The sequence below is a fragment of the Chelonoidis abingdonii genome, chromosome 25 (genome assembly GCF_003597395.2).
Source record: "Chelonoidis abingdonii isolate Lonesome George chromosome 25, CheloAbing_2.0, whole genome shotgun sequence".
In the NCBI taxonomy this organism is placed as follows: Eukaryota; Metazoa; Chordata; order Testudines; family Testudinidae; genus Chelonoidis; species Chelonoidis abingdonii.
In genome coordinates, this window is record NC_133793.1 from 11,664,163 (window position 1) to 11,680,770 (window position 16,608).

Consider the following 16,608-nt stretch of genomic DNA (forward strand, 5'->3'; position numbering starts at 1 on the left):
GGCTGGGAAAAAAAAATAAAATAAAATCGCCCACCGCCATGTCTTCCCCTCGCCCGGATCCAAGCAATAAGGAGGATGCTGGGGAGTTTACCTGTCCTGTTTCTGATCCAATGAATGTTTCTTGGAGCCAGGAAGAGGGCCCACTGCCTTATGGTTGGGAAAGTCCCTTTAAAAGAAGGGGAAAAGATGCAGGAAATTACTAACTCCCTGAGAATAAAGGGAGAAGCTAGAGGACAAACCCTAGTTTTGTCACTGATTTCAGTAGGACCAAAGGGATGACTTGCAGGCAGGCTACACCTAGCTGGAGAAAAGGGATGGACTTGTAGATGCCACATGGTGAGCAGAGAGGCAGGATGGTCCAATGGTTAGCGTACCAGCCCATGACTTGGGAGATGTGGGTTCAATGCCTTACACTATCATAAACTTCCTGGGTGACCTTGAGCCAGTTACTTTTGCCCTCATCCCCAAAGGTACTGAGGCACCAAACTCTTATTGACATAGGCTGGGTGACCCTAGCCAGACTGTATGTCCCATGATGCACCACAGCAGCCAGGAACTCCCCTGAAATCAACGGGTGTTAAGGGCTGCAATATCTTTGAGGATCTGAGCCTTAGGCTGCTGAGTGGACTCCCATGATGCACCCCCAGCTCTCTCTAAAAAGGGAGACTGGTGCATCATGGGAGATGTAGTCTGACACATGACTACGATCTAGAACTGTTGTCCTGGAGCGCTCACAATCCTTAATGTATTTTTCTTCACACCTTCCCTGGGAGGCAGGTCAGTGCTGGTTCCTCTGTTTTATAGGTGGGGACCGAGGCCCAGAGAGGATCAATGGGAGTTAGGCGCTTAAATACCTTTGAGGATCTGGCCCTTTGCCTCTCTCTGCCTCAACAGTCTGACCAGCGTCTACTCCCATGCCTTGGCTAAGTGACTCATTTATTACAGTAACTCCTCACTTAAAGTCGTCCCGGTTAATGTTCTTTCGTTGTTCCGTTGCTGATCAATTAGGGAACATGCTCGTTTGAAGTTGTGCACTGCTCCCTTCTAACGTTGTTTGGCAGCTGCCTGTTTCGTCCACTGCTTGCAGGAAGAGCAGCCCATTGCAGCTAGCTGGTGGGGGCTTGTAACCAGGGTGGATCGGCAGCCCCCCTATCAGCTCCCCGCTCCCTTAAGTTCCCTGTGCTGCAGCCGCACAGAGACTATCAATTGCTGGGCAGTTCAGCTATCCCTCCCCCTACTGCCATGTGCTGCTCCTGCCCTCTGCCTTGCAGCTGCTCCCAGAGACTCCTGCTTGCTGTTCAGGAAGGGAAGGGGAGGGCTGTCAGGGTGTCCCCCTCTCCCATGCTCCTGCACCCCGCTTACCCCTTCTCCATATAGAGCAGGGATGGGATACGGAGGGAGAGAGACATAGAGAGCTTGGGGCAGCAGCTGCTGTCTCAACTTCCTGATCCACTTAAAAAGACAATGCACTTAAGAGTGGGTCACCTTACTTAAAGGGGCAGTGTGCATCTCTCACTCTCCCACACACAAGGTGTGTGTCTGTCTTGGTCTGCTATGCTGTCTCCCCTCCCTTGTGTTCCTGCTGCCTTGTGTGAGAGGCTAATTAACAACACTGAACTCTTGAGGGCTCAGCGAGTGCTAGTTCATCATTTAGCAGCAAGGCATTCCCTGGGAAATATCCCTCCCTCTTCCACCTTCTAACTTCACCACTTCAAGCTTCACAATCACCACAGCTGTGAACAGTATTAAATTGTTTGTCTAAAACGTATACTGTGTTTTTTGTCAGGTGGAAAAAATTTCCCTGGAACCTAATCCCCCCATTAACATTAATTCCTATGGGGAAATTGAATTCACTTAACATCGTTTCTCTTAAAGTCGCATTTTTCAGAAACAGAACTCCAATGTCAAGCAAGGAGTTACTGTATTACTGTTGTTTCCTATCGTCAGGGCACAGCTACTGCTTACCAAAACCCGACGGTCTAAGAACCCCACGGGCCAGCTCATACCTTCCTTTGTCCTTTTCCTTGGGCTTCTCAGCTGGGCTTTTGCAGCGTTTCACTGGATGGGAATTCGCCCCTTCAGGCTGCCAGCTGGGAAAGTCGAGACTTTGTTCTTTTTTATCCTTTTGCCCTTCCAGGGCCTTCTCTCTCTTCGGGGTCCCCGAGGACTCTAAGGGGAACAGATCAGGTTGTCACTCAGATGCTGACTGAAACGAAAATGCGAGGGGCATGGGGGGTGGGAGGGTACTTCTATTCACCAAGCTGGTAATAATTTCATACTGTCCGGAAAAAAACCACCACCACAAGCTCTTGGCTTGGGGAGAGTCAATCAGTGGCCCACTTGCAGGGCCGGCTGTAGGAAGTGCGGGGCCCAATTCGAATACTCGGCGGCGGTCCACGTCTTCGGCAGCACTTTGGTGGCGGGTCCTTCACTCGCTCTGGGTCTTCCGCAGCTCTGAAAGACCCGCCGCCAGAATGGCACCGAAGACCCGGCGTGAGTGAAGGACCTGCCACCAAAGTGCTGCCGAAGACCCAGACTACCGCCGGGGGAGTAAAAATTAAAAAGGAGCCTAAGTTAGGCACTCTTCTTTAGGGCGCAGGGTCCCCTTAGGCACAAGCATGGGGCCCTCTTAGGCATGGGGCCCATTTCGGGGGAATCAGCCTAAAGCTGGCCCTGCCCACTTGAGCATTCAGAGCAGTGTTATAAGGGGCCAGGTTCAGATCTCCCTTATAGCAATTTTCCACCTTTATTGCTCCACTGACTTTAGTGGCGTCATTCCTGAATTACATCCTTCTGCATGACAGCAGACTCCGGGCCCATATGCAGCCCACAGAATCCAATCCTCTGCTACCAGGGGACTCGGTGGCCCAGAAGATTAGTGCATTAGCCTGTTATCTTTTGAGGCTTGAGTCCAAATGACCACTGGGTCCAGGCCACCAACTATATAAGAGGTCATTCGTTTCTGGTCAGGATTGCACTGGCAGGGATTACGTAGGGTTCCAGGATTGGAATATCAAGCAGCTCAGGTTTGAGATGCAGAGCATGGGGGACCAGAAGTGGGCCAGCAAAGAGAGATGCAGATCAGGGTTGATTGGCTGAACTCGCACGTGGACCTACGCTTGAAACAGCATGGAGGGTTTGCACGGTGAGGAGGAGGGGCCGGTGGTCTTCAGACATGGGAGACCTGGGGGTCAATTTCCTGCTCTGCCATGGACTTCCTGTGTGATAGTGGGCAGCCATGTAGCCTCTCGGTGCCTCAGCTTCCCCTCGCTAATAGCACACAGGTGGAGTGTGAGGACGAATACATTAAAGATGGGAAGCACTTTGGGATCTACTGATGAAAAGTGTTATATAGGCTATAGGCACTATTGTGATTAGTAGGTGCACAGACAAAGCTACCCTGAAAGTCAGGACCAGGTACAGGAGTGCAGCTTAAACATAACCTGTACATGGCTCTGTCCAGATCCTCTCACCAATAAGCCACCAAATAATCCTTCTGCCAAATTAAATCCAACCACTAGGCCCATTAGCTGTTTGTATCCCGGGGGAGTAAAGGGGCCCTAAGGATTGTGTAGAATCAAAGGGGCCAAGGAGGTTTTGGGGCCAGCTAGCATTTTACTCAGGAGGCTGAAGCAGCCTCAAAATCTCTCACCTAGCAGGCGTTTCCAATTCTTGATGAGGATTTTCGCCAGGGCCACCACCTCTTCGTCCGAGCACTGCTTCCGGACAGCGTTGACGGCCACGCCAATTCTCGTGGACTGGGAGCACGAACGGATGTTTGTTTATTATTAAGCAGATCAAAGAAGAAGGCAGAACAGAGAGGAAAGGTAGCCCAGGGGTTAACACTGTAGCCTGCTGCAGACTCCCTGTGTGGTCTTGGGAAAATCACTGAACCGCTCTGTGCCTCAGTGTCCCCATCTGTACAATGGGCATAATGGAACTGCCCTCCCCCCACAGGGGGTGGTGGTGAGGTGCTCAATCATTACAGCAATGGGGCTATGTAAGTACCTTGGTTGTATGGGGCAGCACCTAGGAGAGTGAGACGGTGGTCCGCAACGGGGCTTCTCAGGTGTGACAATAACACAATAACGGATGGATAGAAATGGGTATGGCTCCTCTTCCCCTTGCTCCTCTGGTGGGGGGCCAAGGGAATACATCAGGAGCGTTCATGACAGCAGACTCTTACAGCCCCCTGCTTTCCCAGGTGAAGGAAGGACCCAGAGAGGGGACAAGACTCAATCACAGCTTGCTTTTGAAATCATCTCAGGAGAACAGGTGACACAGTGGGACCCTCCCTACCGCTAGCAAGAGCGGTCATTTAGGAGCTGCTCTGATACACTGACAGGTCCCTCGCAGCCAGCCCAGCGTAACAGCCTCTTCAAGGAAACGGCTGGAGTTCAAGTGGATTGAACGTCTTTCCTGTTAGACATCAGGCAGCCCAATCTGCGCGTCTCACTGATGCCTCTGGGTAGGTTGTTAGCCGCGGGGATTGAACCTGGGACCTCTCAATGAGGCCAGACTGCTGGAGCTAAAAAACTCTGCTCCCTTAGCCCAGGCTGTAGCAGGCTTGGCAAGCTCCAGCCAGCTTAGTCACAAATAGAGGGAGGCAAAGCGCTTGAATTCCATGTTACCTCCCACCATGTCCTGCCCCTTCTTCAGATCCAAGTAACCCATTACATGCTGGGGTTACGCACCTCCCTCTGTCCCAACCGCTTCCCCTCACCTGCAGCAGCTCGATGGTCATCGTGTAGCCGTTCAGTTCTTTCAGCAGATCCAGAGCTCCATCCTAGGTCAAACAGAAGCCGCAGTGAGCCCTGAAACATCAGCGGGGAAAACAACTCCCTGGAAACAGCCTCAGCATTGGAGGGGTGATAGGAAAGGGGCAACATTTCCAAAATCCTGTTCTAAAACTGCCACCCTCCTTGGCCAAATGGTGCCCTCCAGTGACACCCCTGCTGCTTCGCAAAGAGCGGAACTGGTGCAACCAACAAAAGAATGCATTATTTTATCACCGGAGCACCCATGGGTGCTGACTGAGATCGAGAGCCCCATGGCGCTGGGCGCTGCACAGACACGTAGCAAGAGACAACCCCAAACTGTGCAGAGAAGCCAGAGGAAAGGGTGGGAGAAAGAAAGTATTATTCCTGTTCTGTAGCCTGGACACTGAGGCCCAGAGAGACGAAGAAATTGGCCCAAGCGCATCCAGGGAGACTGTAATCCAGATAAAGCACCTTAACCACAAAGCCATCCTCCCTTAAAATGCCCGGGTCTTTGAAACCCTCCATAGATTGACCCCACCTTATCTCATCAGCCTTGTGCCAAATTTTTTTGCTAGCTACACCAGCATACGCCCAGACCAACTCTGGAAGCCAGCGGCATGACTCTGCGTTTATGCTAGCCTAACAGCAACATTTGCTCCCTCGTTTCTATTCTCCTCAACCCAGGAGAGGAAAGGTCACTCAGCAGTGAGGACGCTAACCTTAGGGGTGGGAGATCCTAGTCAATTCCTTACTTTGCCACAGATTTCCTGTGTGACCTTGGGAAAGTCACGTTGTTTCTATGCCTCAGTTTCCCCACCTGTACAACAGGGATAAGAGCCCTCCTCTGCCTCCTGGGAGGGTGTGAGGAGAAATACATTAAAGATAGTGAAGCACTCAGATGCTCCAGGAATGGGGGACAGATAAGTACCGTAGCCAGACAGATACTACTTTTGGCGTCCTGTTCACTGCTTTTTGTGACATAGCCTTCATCCATGCAGCTCCTGCCATCCAGAGAACCTCGCTGATCTCATTGCCTCATTGACCTTCCCTCTCATTTCAGTTCTCAGCTGAGAACCTCTCCCTTCCTTGACCTGTAGTTCTTAAGTTCTTTTTTCTTGCCATGAGTTTTTTTAGTTCTAGTTTACACTTGGCCTGCCAAACCCAGGGTTGAGAGTTCAATCCTTGAGGGGGCCATTTAGGGATTTGAGGCGAAAATCTGTCTGGGGATTGGTCCTGCTTTGAGCAGGGGGTTGGACTAGATACCTCCTGAGGTCCCTTCCAACCATGAGATTCTATGATTCTATGATACGGAAGATGATGGATAAAGGAAGAGGTCAGATCCTCAGCTGATGTCTATGGGCACAGAGCAGCACGGATTTACACCAGCTGTGAATCTGGCCCAGGGTGTATAAAACCACCGATCGCTCATTATGGCTGATAGGACAGCTCTTCCCTGTAGACCACACATACTCACCCGATACATGTATGTTGCAGCTCTTCCTATAAAGTTAGCCGCTCAAGAGAAGCGGGAGGGAAGGGTTAAAATGTCTCTGTATTATCCAGCTGCCATGAGTCAAAAGAAAACAAAAACTTTGACCCATATTTTTTCAAAAGCTCTTTTTTTCCCATTATTATTTTTTATTTCCTGACGCGGGAGGTCACAGTCAGAGGCAGATGGAAAGGAGGTTCGGTCTTCTCCGGTTTCTACGCGCTTTCTCAGCCCGGCCAAAGATGCAGAAATGCATCTGCTTTGGATTTGTACTGTAAAGCATCATCGACAGGCCCTCCCGACCATAACTGCGGAGACCTGGCCAGGATCCAGGGAGACCCCGGTGGGTGACCCTAGGGAGCACAGAGCACCAAGGGAGAGAACAACGGGGCTTGTCTGTGTTCAGGAGTCTCGATATAAGAATCCCCTTCATAGCCACAACAGCACAGTCCTGGCTCTTCTTTGCCTGTGGAACATCACACATAGAAAGGCAGCAGCCCCAGAGCGAGAGGAGAGGAACAGGCTGGCACCAGATTGCATCTTGGTGTGTATCTTGGTTTCGCCCCAGCTTTCTGAGAGTACAAGGCAGCTGCTGACACCAAACTCCAGTCTGATACGGCAACTGCTGCGATCTGATTACAAACTTGGATTCAGCTAGGCAGGCTCCGTAGGAGGTGTTCAGTTAGCCCTAGCAAGCCAAATCCTCCTGTCAGTTACACCGGTACCATCTGTTGTAATAACTGGGGCTACAGCTTTACCCGCACTGTGAGCTCAACGGTCAAAACTACATGGACGTTCGTAAGATGTCACCCTAACCCCTGTAATAACGAACGTCAATGGGAAAAGGCACCAGAGGGAGACAGACGGATGGAATTAATCCAAACAAAAAGGCCTCGTGATAGAACTCAAGGCCTGTGCTCAGATTGTGCCTGGTAAACAAGCCAAGCGTGGGACCAGAAGTCAGTGAACCAGCTTGGCGTGTCGGAAACCAAGCCAAACGAGTGGATGAAATAATAAGAGGAGGAGCTATTCTGCCCAGAGCTCCCTTCAAGGATCCTTTGAAAAAAAGATTGAGACTTTGGGAGCAAAATTGGCCACTCTGGCTCCCACCCTCCCCATCTCCTGGGACCCTGGGCTTTCATCATCCTGATCCCGAGAGATGTCCTGACCAGAGCAGGCCAGAGAGAGGGACCCAAACACCACCTGGGATCTGAGACTGTCTCTCTCCCCATCATGTGTCCTTTTCCTTCTCCATCTTATTTCTTCTCTGTCCCAGCCCCCTTCTTTTTAATTCTATCTAAGATGACTCTGGTTTCGCCAGCAGCCAGGGCTGTGTATTTTGCAACACTGCTGTAAGCCTGTGACCACAGAAAAGCAACTAAAAGTAATGCCCTAAACAGCCCGATACTGGTACAAGTTTCCCAGGGCTCGTGCACCGTTCCGGCATTTCTCCAGCAGCGAGTCTGCAAGAGAAAGTCAACCCCGCAGACAGATGCTGCATTTTCTACCTTTGCTTTTCTTGTCTTGCGTGTGTTTGTCTTGTTGTGTCTTCTAAAAAACGGGATCGGACCTTAGCAGCAGTAGCAGCACCACCTCCAGCCCATCTCAACAAACTTCTCTTTACCCAAGGGACAGTTAATGCCATCTGTCATTCCATCTAAGAGGCTGCCAGACAAGGGGGTTTTCCTTTCCAAAAACCCTCTCTAGCTCGCAGGAAAGGGAACAGGGGATGCTGTTAAATGGAAGCTTTTTTTAATACTTGACGTTTCCAGTGCTTTAGTGGTTTTTCCTTCTTTTCTGCATCTCGATCAAAAAGTTGCAAGGATTTTGAATGGCACGTTTGCCATGGCACTCAGCAGGAGGAAGTCTCTGCAACCCAAGCCCAGTCTGTTTAACTGTAGCACAGTCACTGGGTTGTATCAGCACCTTTGGGACATCGCTTCTACCTGAATCCAACACATCCCAGGAGTGGGGATGGCACAAGGGGCAGCAGAATTTGGCTCAAATGCTTTTGATCACCGTCTCCAAACCGGGACGCCCAACTTTCAGCCAGTACAGAGCACTGGTTTCCGGTTCAAATGCTCCCCCCAGAAATGGACACCTAGGGAAGTGTGGAGTTGAGATGGAGGGGGAAAGAAAACCCAAGAAGCCAAAAATAAACACACAGAAGCAAGGCAGCCTTGGAAATGCCAGGTCTTGAAGGGCAGGGATCTCAGGCTCAGGGCTTACAGCTATCTGAATAAAGAGGGGGGACACGGTTATTATATTCTGGGGGCAGCAGCTTTGGTAAGAGAGCACTTGCAGTACACCCCCCAGCAACCCAGCAGCTCCATTTACAAAGATCTATTCTGCCAGGTCTGCGCCACCCCGCACTCCAAGCACTGCCCACATTCCCACTGCTACAGTGCAAAGCATTTATGGGTCATAGCAGGCCCCATCTAGCTGCGGCTGTTGCACTAAACTCAGGGCTAAATATAGCCAGTCCCAGCCCTCACCTCAGGTCAGTGCGATTTCATTCTCGGCTATTTTCAGCCCCCTTGGCTACATGCATGTGGCTATGACCATAGCTTCCAGGCGCTGCGGTAGCAGTTACTTTATGTAGAAGAGCACGGTGAATGGGGGCAGCGCGCGGGAGCAGCACAGGAAATCCACAAACCCAGCTTTGCACGGCTTCCTTCTACCCTGCTACAGAAGCTGGGGCAGGGGCAGAGCAAGGGATAGGCCGGTGGATCCTCCTCCTGAATAGACCCATTAGCAGTGCCCCTCGCTGGGTTACTCCAGCACCTCTGAGGCTGCAGTACCAGGCCCAGAGCATGACAACCCTAGATGCACCGGTAGCCTATTGCAGACTCAGCCTGGGGGAAAATCCTGGCCCCAGGGAAGTCATAGTTCTAGAGGAATGCCAGGCTCCGAACACTGACAAGGTGACCAGGCCGTGATGCCCTTCGCCAACGTTCTTGGCCACCAAAAAAGCCACCAGAGGGGCAATGGTTTCCCTGCAAAAGCAGCCTGCGTTTAGCTATTCCACCTTTTTAACTATACCTCCGCCGCAGCTTCTCCGTGTTCACTCGTGAGGCCTTGTGCTCCGGGGCCAGATTCTCCACTGCCTTGCACCCCATGGAATGGACACAGCTGTGCAAAGCAAGTGCAGCCTGGGTGCAAAACGCTGCCAGGGCAAATGAATGGGAACGGCTCCTTGGGCAGAGTTTTGTGCCTTCATTGGTGCTGTAGGACCACCCATGGTGCAAAGCTGGGGAGAATCAGGCCCTTTGTGTCTCAGTGAATTGCAAACGAAACAGCAGTTCAGAGCGCTACTGACAAGTTAGGATGGCAGTCGTGCTGTAGCAGTGTTGGTCCCAGGATATCAGAGACGAGGGGGATGAGGTAATATCTTTTAGTGGACCAACTTCTGTTGGTGAGCAAGACAAGCTTTTGAGCTTACACTGAGCTGAAGCGTGGGGCACGGGTCACTTGCTGGAGGATTCTCTGCATCTTGAGGTCTTTAAACCATGATTTGAGGACTTCAGTAGTTCAGACATAGGTTAGGGATTTGTTACAGAAGTGGGTGGGTGAGATTCTGTGGCCTGCGCTGTGCAGGAGGTCAGACTAGATGATCATAATGGTTCCTTCTGACCTGAAAGTCTACGAGTGCCGTTTAAGCTCCAAAGCTTGTCTCTCTCTCTCTCTCAAGTTGGTCCAAGAAAAGATATTCCCTCCCCCACCTTGTCTCTTAGCAGTAAAGAATGAACCTTTTCTTAACACTGAACAAGAAACTTTTATTAGCATTAATACACAGTTGTCCCTAAAGCTGCTCTGTCTTCCTCTCCATCATACAGCACCTACCTACAACCAACAACATATTTTCCTGGAAAATATTTCTAAATGAAAAAAATTAGGAATTTACAAGGGACATTTCAAAATGGAACAAAATTAACATTTTTCTTCCATTTTGAACTGACATTTCCCCCACCAAAGGAGGTCATTAAATGTGAGATTTTCCCAGGGAGAAAAAAATATTTTTGATGGAAGCTCATTTTTGGCTGGGAAAATTTTCTCCCTCGGCCTGGCTTCCTCTTCTAGGTGCAAAGAAACAGCACAGACGTGCTCACACCCCCTCCTTTATCTAGCTAAACACTCTTTAAAAAGAGTTAAATTTGAACATGATAGATTCAGAAGAGTTGCTGGCTTTCCCACTCAGGCCGATCTACTCGTCTCCTGGCCTTACGGACGGTTTGATCCCAAGGATGTAGAATCCTGCTCAGTGGGGTTAGGACTCTGCCCCGCAGGATTCCCTCCTTTCACTAGGGCTGTGATGTACATGACACAGGTACCACCACTGCTAAGGTCGCATGGTAATTCAGCCGGACCTACTGCCTATTTGTTCTGTACTGAGCCCCTTGATCAGTCTCCTGCAGGTAGGATCATGGGGCACAGGCTCATTGCTGGGGCTGTCCAACTTTTTCCCCATCCAGTCTTATCAGTAGTACTGGGTCTTGTGGTTTAAGCTTGGTTAAGTTTTCAGCTGTATTTTCAAGGTTAGAGAAGAGAGCCTGGAGACTTCTTAGCTATGGCATTGCTAAGCTTCCCATCTTCACAAGCAGGGCCAGTGAGGACAAAGCTTTACCTGTATGGGGCAGCTTTGTTCTGAGAGGTCAACCCGTAAGCGACTGAATTACTCTGGTCACTGACAGGGGTTGTTCCATAGCCTAGCAGAACTCATGCGGGATCGTTTTTGTTGTAGCCACCAGAGCAATCTGAACCAGAAGTCCATTCATTTGTTGGTGCGAGAGCCCGGAAGCAACACGCCTGAAATCATGGCGTGCCCAAAGCGTGGCATTCGGAGCTGGCAAGGGGTGAGCTGTGGGAGGAGGTTGATGCTTCTGGGGTCAAAACCCTTTTTCTGTCCCCTCTTGGTCTAGTGAGGAAACTGCTATGAAGCTGGACTGGCGAGCAGCTCCTCGAAAGCCAAATCCCTTTTCTCCACGCAGATCTAGTGACATCCACTTCCAAGGCCTATTGGCTAACGCTTTGGGTAGGGGCGGACCTTTCGGTTGTGTCTCTCTGGTCCTTCTGAAAGACACCCAGGCATCCACCTTGTGTTTTCACACCTGCTTCATGCCTCACCGCACACGCATCTAGGCAGCTCCCAGCAGCGGAGGGTCGGCATTCCTTATGTACGCTTTCCCTTACGTCCTCCTAAAAGGACTATGGGACTGCACCATGTACTCAGACGTTTGGCTTTGGAGATGTCTCCTCTCTTTGGCTGTGGGAGCCCAGATAACTGGGCCACCCTTGGATACTGACTGCAATTGCACACAGCACTGGACACATTTCACAGCCTCTCTAATATCTGCATTGAGCCTGGCACCAGAATGGCCTTTATATCACTCGAAGCCTCTCAACAATCTGTGGGGATCAATGGAGCTCCAAGTTGCCACTAAGGTACGTATCAGCAATAGGTTTCTCTCTGGTTAGACACACAAGATGTCACTGGCAGCTACATGGTGCCTTGGCGTCGCTGTTCCTGAACAGTACAAGTGGCTCGTGGTCTGTCACCAGCTAGAAAAGATACAGACCCCACAGGTATCCCGGGAACATATGCCCACAGCCTGGGCCAGGCACGCTCAGTGCTGGAGTCGAGCAGCCTCAGAGTGAGAAAGGTGCCTGGGACAATGGTTCGTGGTCCCCTCCAGACAACATGGGGGTAGAAAGGCTGGCTACTCTGGAGCTTCCACCCCAGCCGTGGGAGACCTGGAGAAGATGCCAATTGGAGGCCCAGCCTGCAGGCCCAATTCTCTATTGCCTGGTGCCTTCTGCAGCCATTGGCCCACGTGCAAACCAAAGGCAAAGCACAACCATTCAGAGTGGCCCTTTACACTCACTTTGCCCTGGTGTAAACACACCACCAGGAGCAGGACCATGGAGAATCAGGCCCTGCAGTGCCAAGAAGAAAGCGACACACCCAGTGCCCACTGGCCATGAGAGAGAAACTCTCCAGGGACTCTGCAGTAATTAGCAGCTCCTTAACAGATTCTGTGGTGCAACCCATATCACATGGGGAAACATTTTAACATACTTCCCCTTATATAAACAGCACCCGCCCATTTGCAGACAGGGCCACTGGCACCAGGTATCATGCTGGAAGGACAGAGCTGCTGGGTTCAATACTTCACCAATGTGCAGAGCCTGTGCCCTCCATCCAGCTATGGGCAGGGCTGTCCAGAGGATTCAGGGGGCCCAAGGCAAAGCAATTTCAGGGGCCCCTTCCATTAAAAAAAGTTGCAATACTATAGAATACTATATTCTCATGGGGGTCACTGCAGGGCCTGGGGCAAATTGGCCCACTTGCCCCCCCCCCCCGGGCGGCCCTGACTATGGGAAGCCATGCTCTGGCACCTGATTGCCCAAAGCCCAACCTTACAGCAGCTGGGAGCATCAGTGCTCAGAATGTGCACAGTGATGGGGGGGTGGGGGAAGCCAGAGGGGGTTAATGGGTTAATTACACTCCACTGAGGCAAAGGTCGCACGGAGAGTAAAATATTAACTTCATGCACCAGCCCCTCCTCCACTGCACATTGCACCAGATCCTGATTGCACTGCACGGGTGCCAGTCAGGGCACAAATCCCCTGCCAGCCACACTGCAGCTGAGAGCTACGCCAACTAAGGAGTTGGCCCCAAAGAGTAAATCAGGAGAAGCCGGGAGACCTTCCCCACGACAAGACGGCTGCGCAGGAAGGATCAGGCCAGTTGTACCTACACTGAACGGTTTACTTGATCTTAGTAACAGTTCAGGGCGGGTGGGGACACCTGTCCTGTTTGTTCTTAAATCTGGTGCACGAGCTTCAAATCAGACTCATCCCCCCTGCTCCGCATTCCACTTTTTCCTTCTCTTGTGAAAAAGGTTTAGACACCTAGTTCCTTCCCCCTCTCCCCGCCCTTCCTGGATATTTTTGCTTTTCCCCGGCCCAGTCTCGTTGGACAAGCCCCAGTCTGAGACTGGGTTTGCACTGTTAAGATTCCTGTCACTCTTTACCCCTCTCCAAACCCAGCCCCTGGCGGGGTGGGGAGGGAGAGGGCCATGAAGGACAATCAGAAAGCCCCGCACATGGATGAGGCTGAAAAACATGCTTTTCAGCCGACCAAACCCTGGCAAAGTGAAAATATAGTCAGGAGACCAAGGAAAGCAACAGCTCGAATGCGCAGAAGAGTCCAGGAGGATTGGGTTAGGCGGGACGGCTGAAGCCCAAAGGATCAGGCTACGAGAAACTTTGCCGTTTTCACATGTCGCCGCCAAAGTTGACATTTTGGGGGAGCAAAGCTTTGACGGCCTGATTTTCAGAGGTGCTGAGCACCCCCTTCCTCAAGAGAGCTGGCAACAGCCTCTGATCCCTGAGCAAATCAGAATCCGGCTGTTTTAGCAAGTGCTGTCAGTAGCTCCCTAGGCCAAATCAGCTGGAAGAGACCCTCCAGACAGCCCCTTCCTCCCTCCCTCCCTCAGCAGGATTGACCCAGGAGGTTCTCTGGTTCTGCACAGATCCAAGTTGCAAAGTTTAAACAGACGCACACACCGCTTGGGTTTTCCTTCACTCCCGGACACACAGATCCAAGCTGGAAAGTTTAGAAACAAAACAAACACACACGATCCAAGCTAGGAAAGTTTAAACACACACACAGTTTTGGTTTTTCTTACCCTACTCGTACACTCCGTATGTATGTGTGTGTGTGTGTGGTTTTTTACATACACAGTTTGGCAGACACACGATCCAAGCTAGGAAAGTTTAAACACACACACTGTCTTGGTTTTTCTTACCCTACTCGTACACTGTGTGTGTGTGTGTGTGTGTGTGTCTTACACACAGTTTGGCACACACACGATCCAAGAATGTTTAAACACACACACTGTTTTGGGTTTTTCTCACCCCTGCTACACACCCACACACTTTCGGCTTTACTTACCGTGTTCTTCCTGGTCACCATCTTATCCAGCTTCTTTGCAATCCTCACCAGCTCCTCGGCTCGCCCCATGATCGCGGCCCCGAAGTTTTTTGGCGTTCAGGAGCGAGAAGGGGAGGGGGGCGGAGAGGGGGGCCGTGCGCGTTAAACCACAAAAGCAGCCAGGAGCTCGCCCCCGGGACAACTGGGATCTCTTTTCATCGGGGTCTGGAGGGGAGTGTGTGTGTGTGTGTGTGTGTGTGTAGGGGGGAGGTATGTTTGTGTGTGTGTGTGTGTGTGTGTAGGGGGGAGGTGTGTGTGTGTGTGTGTGTGTGGGAGGTGTGGGGGCGAGGGGGAGTGTGTATTGGGGGGGTGGGACTGGTCGAACTTTGGCTCCAAGGGGCCGTGACAGCTTGGCAGGGCCGGGGAGTGAAAAAGCAGAAACGAGAGCGAAGGAGCGAAAGCAAAGACGGGGGCGTGGCCAGGGGCTGCCACATGCAGCCGGAACCGCACAAGGGGGCCGGACTAAACAGAACCCGCCGAGGGCCGAGCCGGGGCGCGTGTGGACGCGGGGGTTCGCCCCGGTCTGGACGCAGGCGGTGCCCTCGTGTGTGAAAGGCTGGATCAGGAGCGGTGCCCGCTGCCTTGTGCCTGCCCAGGCTCAGACTAACCCCCACCCCCGGCTACAGCAGCCACAGGGACAAAACACTTGGCCAGGACCAGAGGGGAGCAGGAGCTGCCAGAGGTGCCACCAGGGCATGGGAATTTTGGGAACAGAGCTGGGGGAGAGGGTGTCTGTGCACAGCCAGAGCAGGGCATGGCCTTCACTGCTTCTGAAAGTCTGAATTGTACCAAGCCCTCACCTGTTGGCAGGCTCCGTCTATCGCTGGGTTCGTGGGTCTGCAACCCCAGTCTGGAAATTTCCCCCAGAACCAGCTTGCCACACTGCAATGGATCTTCTAGTCCAGGATCCTGCAGCAGACAGAGGCTAAGGCCCAGTGCTTCAGCGAAAGGCCCCAGTGAAACCCTCTCCCATTGAGAGAAAGGAAATTTCTTCCTGACCATAGCTGGTGACCAACATCTGTCCTGAAGCATGAGGGTTTGGTGATGTGTGTCATTTTAGTGTAGCTCAGGGAGCAGACTGTTCTTATTCAAAGTAGCAGGTAATCCTTTCAAAGAGCCTATTAAACTAATCATCTGCAGCAACAAGTTCCAGAGGTTTATATTATTTAACAGCTCAGGGGGTTATAGCTTTTTAACATATTGGATAATTGTAAGGCTGATAATGACATTTGCAGTTATGTATGTAAATAACTAGGATGGTTTAAGGCCTTTGGGACAGGAACTGACCATTACAAGGGGTCTGTGCAGCACATCGCACAAACTACAACGCCCATGAGGCACGATGGGCATGTATCAAAACTGAAATGGTTCAGATGTCAGGTATTTGGGCTTTTTGAAGAAATAAATCCAAAATTTCCTCAAAAAGCAGACACCTTTTGTGAAAAAAAAATTTAGCCAAGAACCCAGTTTTCCATCAAAAAGTTTTAGGGGAAAATTTTTTGACTAGCCCTGGTAATTAAATCCCATGCTTCAAGGCACAAACTGATCAGCTATGAGGGGTCAGGAAGGAATTATCCTGCACTCCACAGCCAGTGTTCCACCACAGGCCAACTTTGGGTTCTCCTAGCTCCAAAGCATAAGCTTACCGTGTAGACAGGATGCTGGGCAGGGTGGTCTGATTTAGGAGAGCATGTGCTATATTTCTAAACAATTTTAAAACAGCATCCCAGCTGAAGAGCCTAGACCAAGTGGCCGATGTTGCTGATAAAACTCAGACTAAGGCAGCTTTGCAGAACTAAGGGGGAGAGATTATATATGTACATACACATGCGTGCAAAACAGAGGGAGGCCCACTAGCCAGGGGCTTTAGACAGTGCTGCTAATTCTCTGGTTTGACTCCCCTCCCCCCCTCCAATGTTTATTTTTCAAATTCAAGTTCGTAATGACCCTCCAGGCGGAGCATTTTTAGGTAATTAGAGTACAGCTTAGGTCGTTGGAGGCTGCCAGGTTCTTCACACCAGCCCAGGGGAGGGGAGGTGTATGTATGAGATGAAAACCCATGCCATGCCTTAGTGCTTAAAGAGGCACAGGAAGGTAGCATCAGGGATCAAAATGTAAGGTTTCTTTTATCAAAAGGGGAGGTCAGGCACGGGTGGGGGTGGGGGAGGGCAGACATATGGGGCTAGAAACATTTTCATGTAGCAGTTCAGGGGGGAGGAGTTAATAGGTTGCTGCAGTGTTGAAAAACAAACCCTGGGCTGCAGCAAGAGAACCAGAAAAATGAAACTGACTAGAGAGGCTAAAAATGAAACTGATTAGGAACAGAAACAAATTAGGAACAGAAAGAGATCTGTTTGATGTAC

The 16,608-nt window shown here is 51.0% G+C and overlaps 1 protein-coding gene across 3 annotated transcripts in view; it reads right to left on the reverse strand.

Annotated features, from left to right (window-relative positions):
• TCEA3 (transcription elongation factor A3) overlaps window positions 1–14,681 on the reverse strand; it is a 29,692-nt gene extending 15,011 nt beyond the window's left edge. For 2 of the 3 annotated variants that reach the window (XM_032802780.2, XM_075060858.1), the window contains exons 1-5: window positions 14,207–14,681; window positions 4,724–4,786; window positions 3,653–3,758; window positions 2,007–2,169; window positions 92–166 (exon numbers count right to left, since the gene is read on the reverse strand). In XM_032802780.2, coding sequence (XP_032658671.1) covers window positions 92–166; window positions 2,007–2,169; window positions 3,653–3,758; window positions 4,724–4,786; window positions 14,207–14,275 — 476 coding nt within the window. In that variant the 5' untranslated portion in view covers window positions 14,276–14,681. Of the gene's footprint in view, window positions 1–91; window positions 167–2,006; window positions 2,170–3,652; window positions 3,759–4,723; window positions 4,787–5,479; window positions 5,612–14,206 lie in introns of all 3 variants that reach the window. The other variant, XM_075060859.1, reaches the window with a different exon arrangement.
• Between the last annotated feature and the right edge of the window lie 1,927 nt (window positions 14,682–16,608).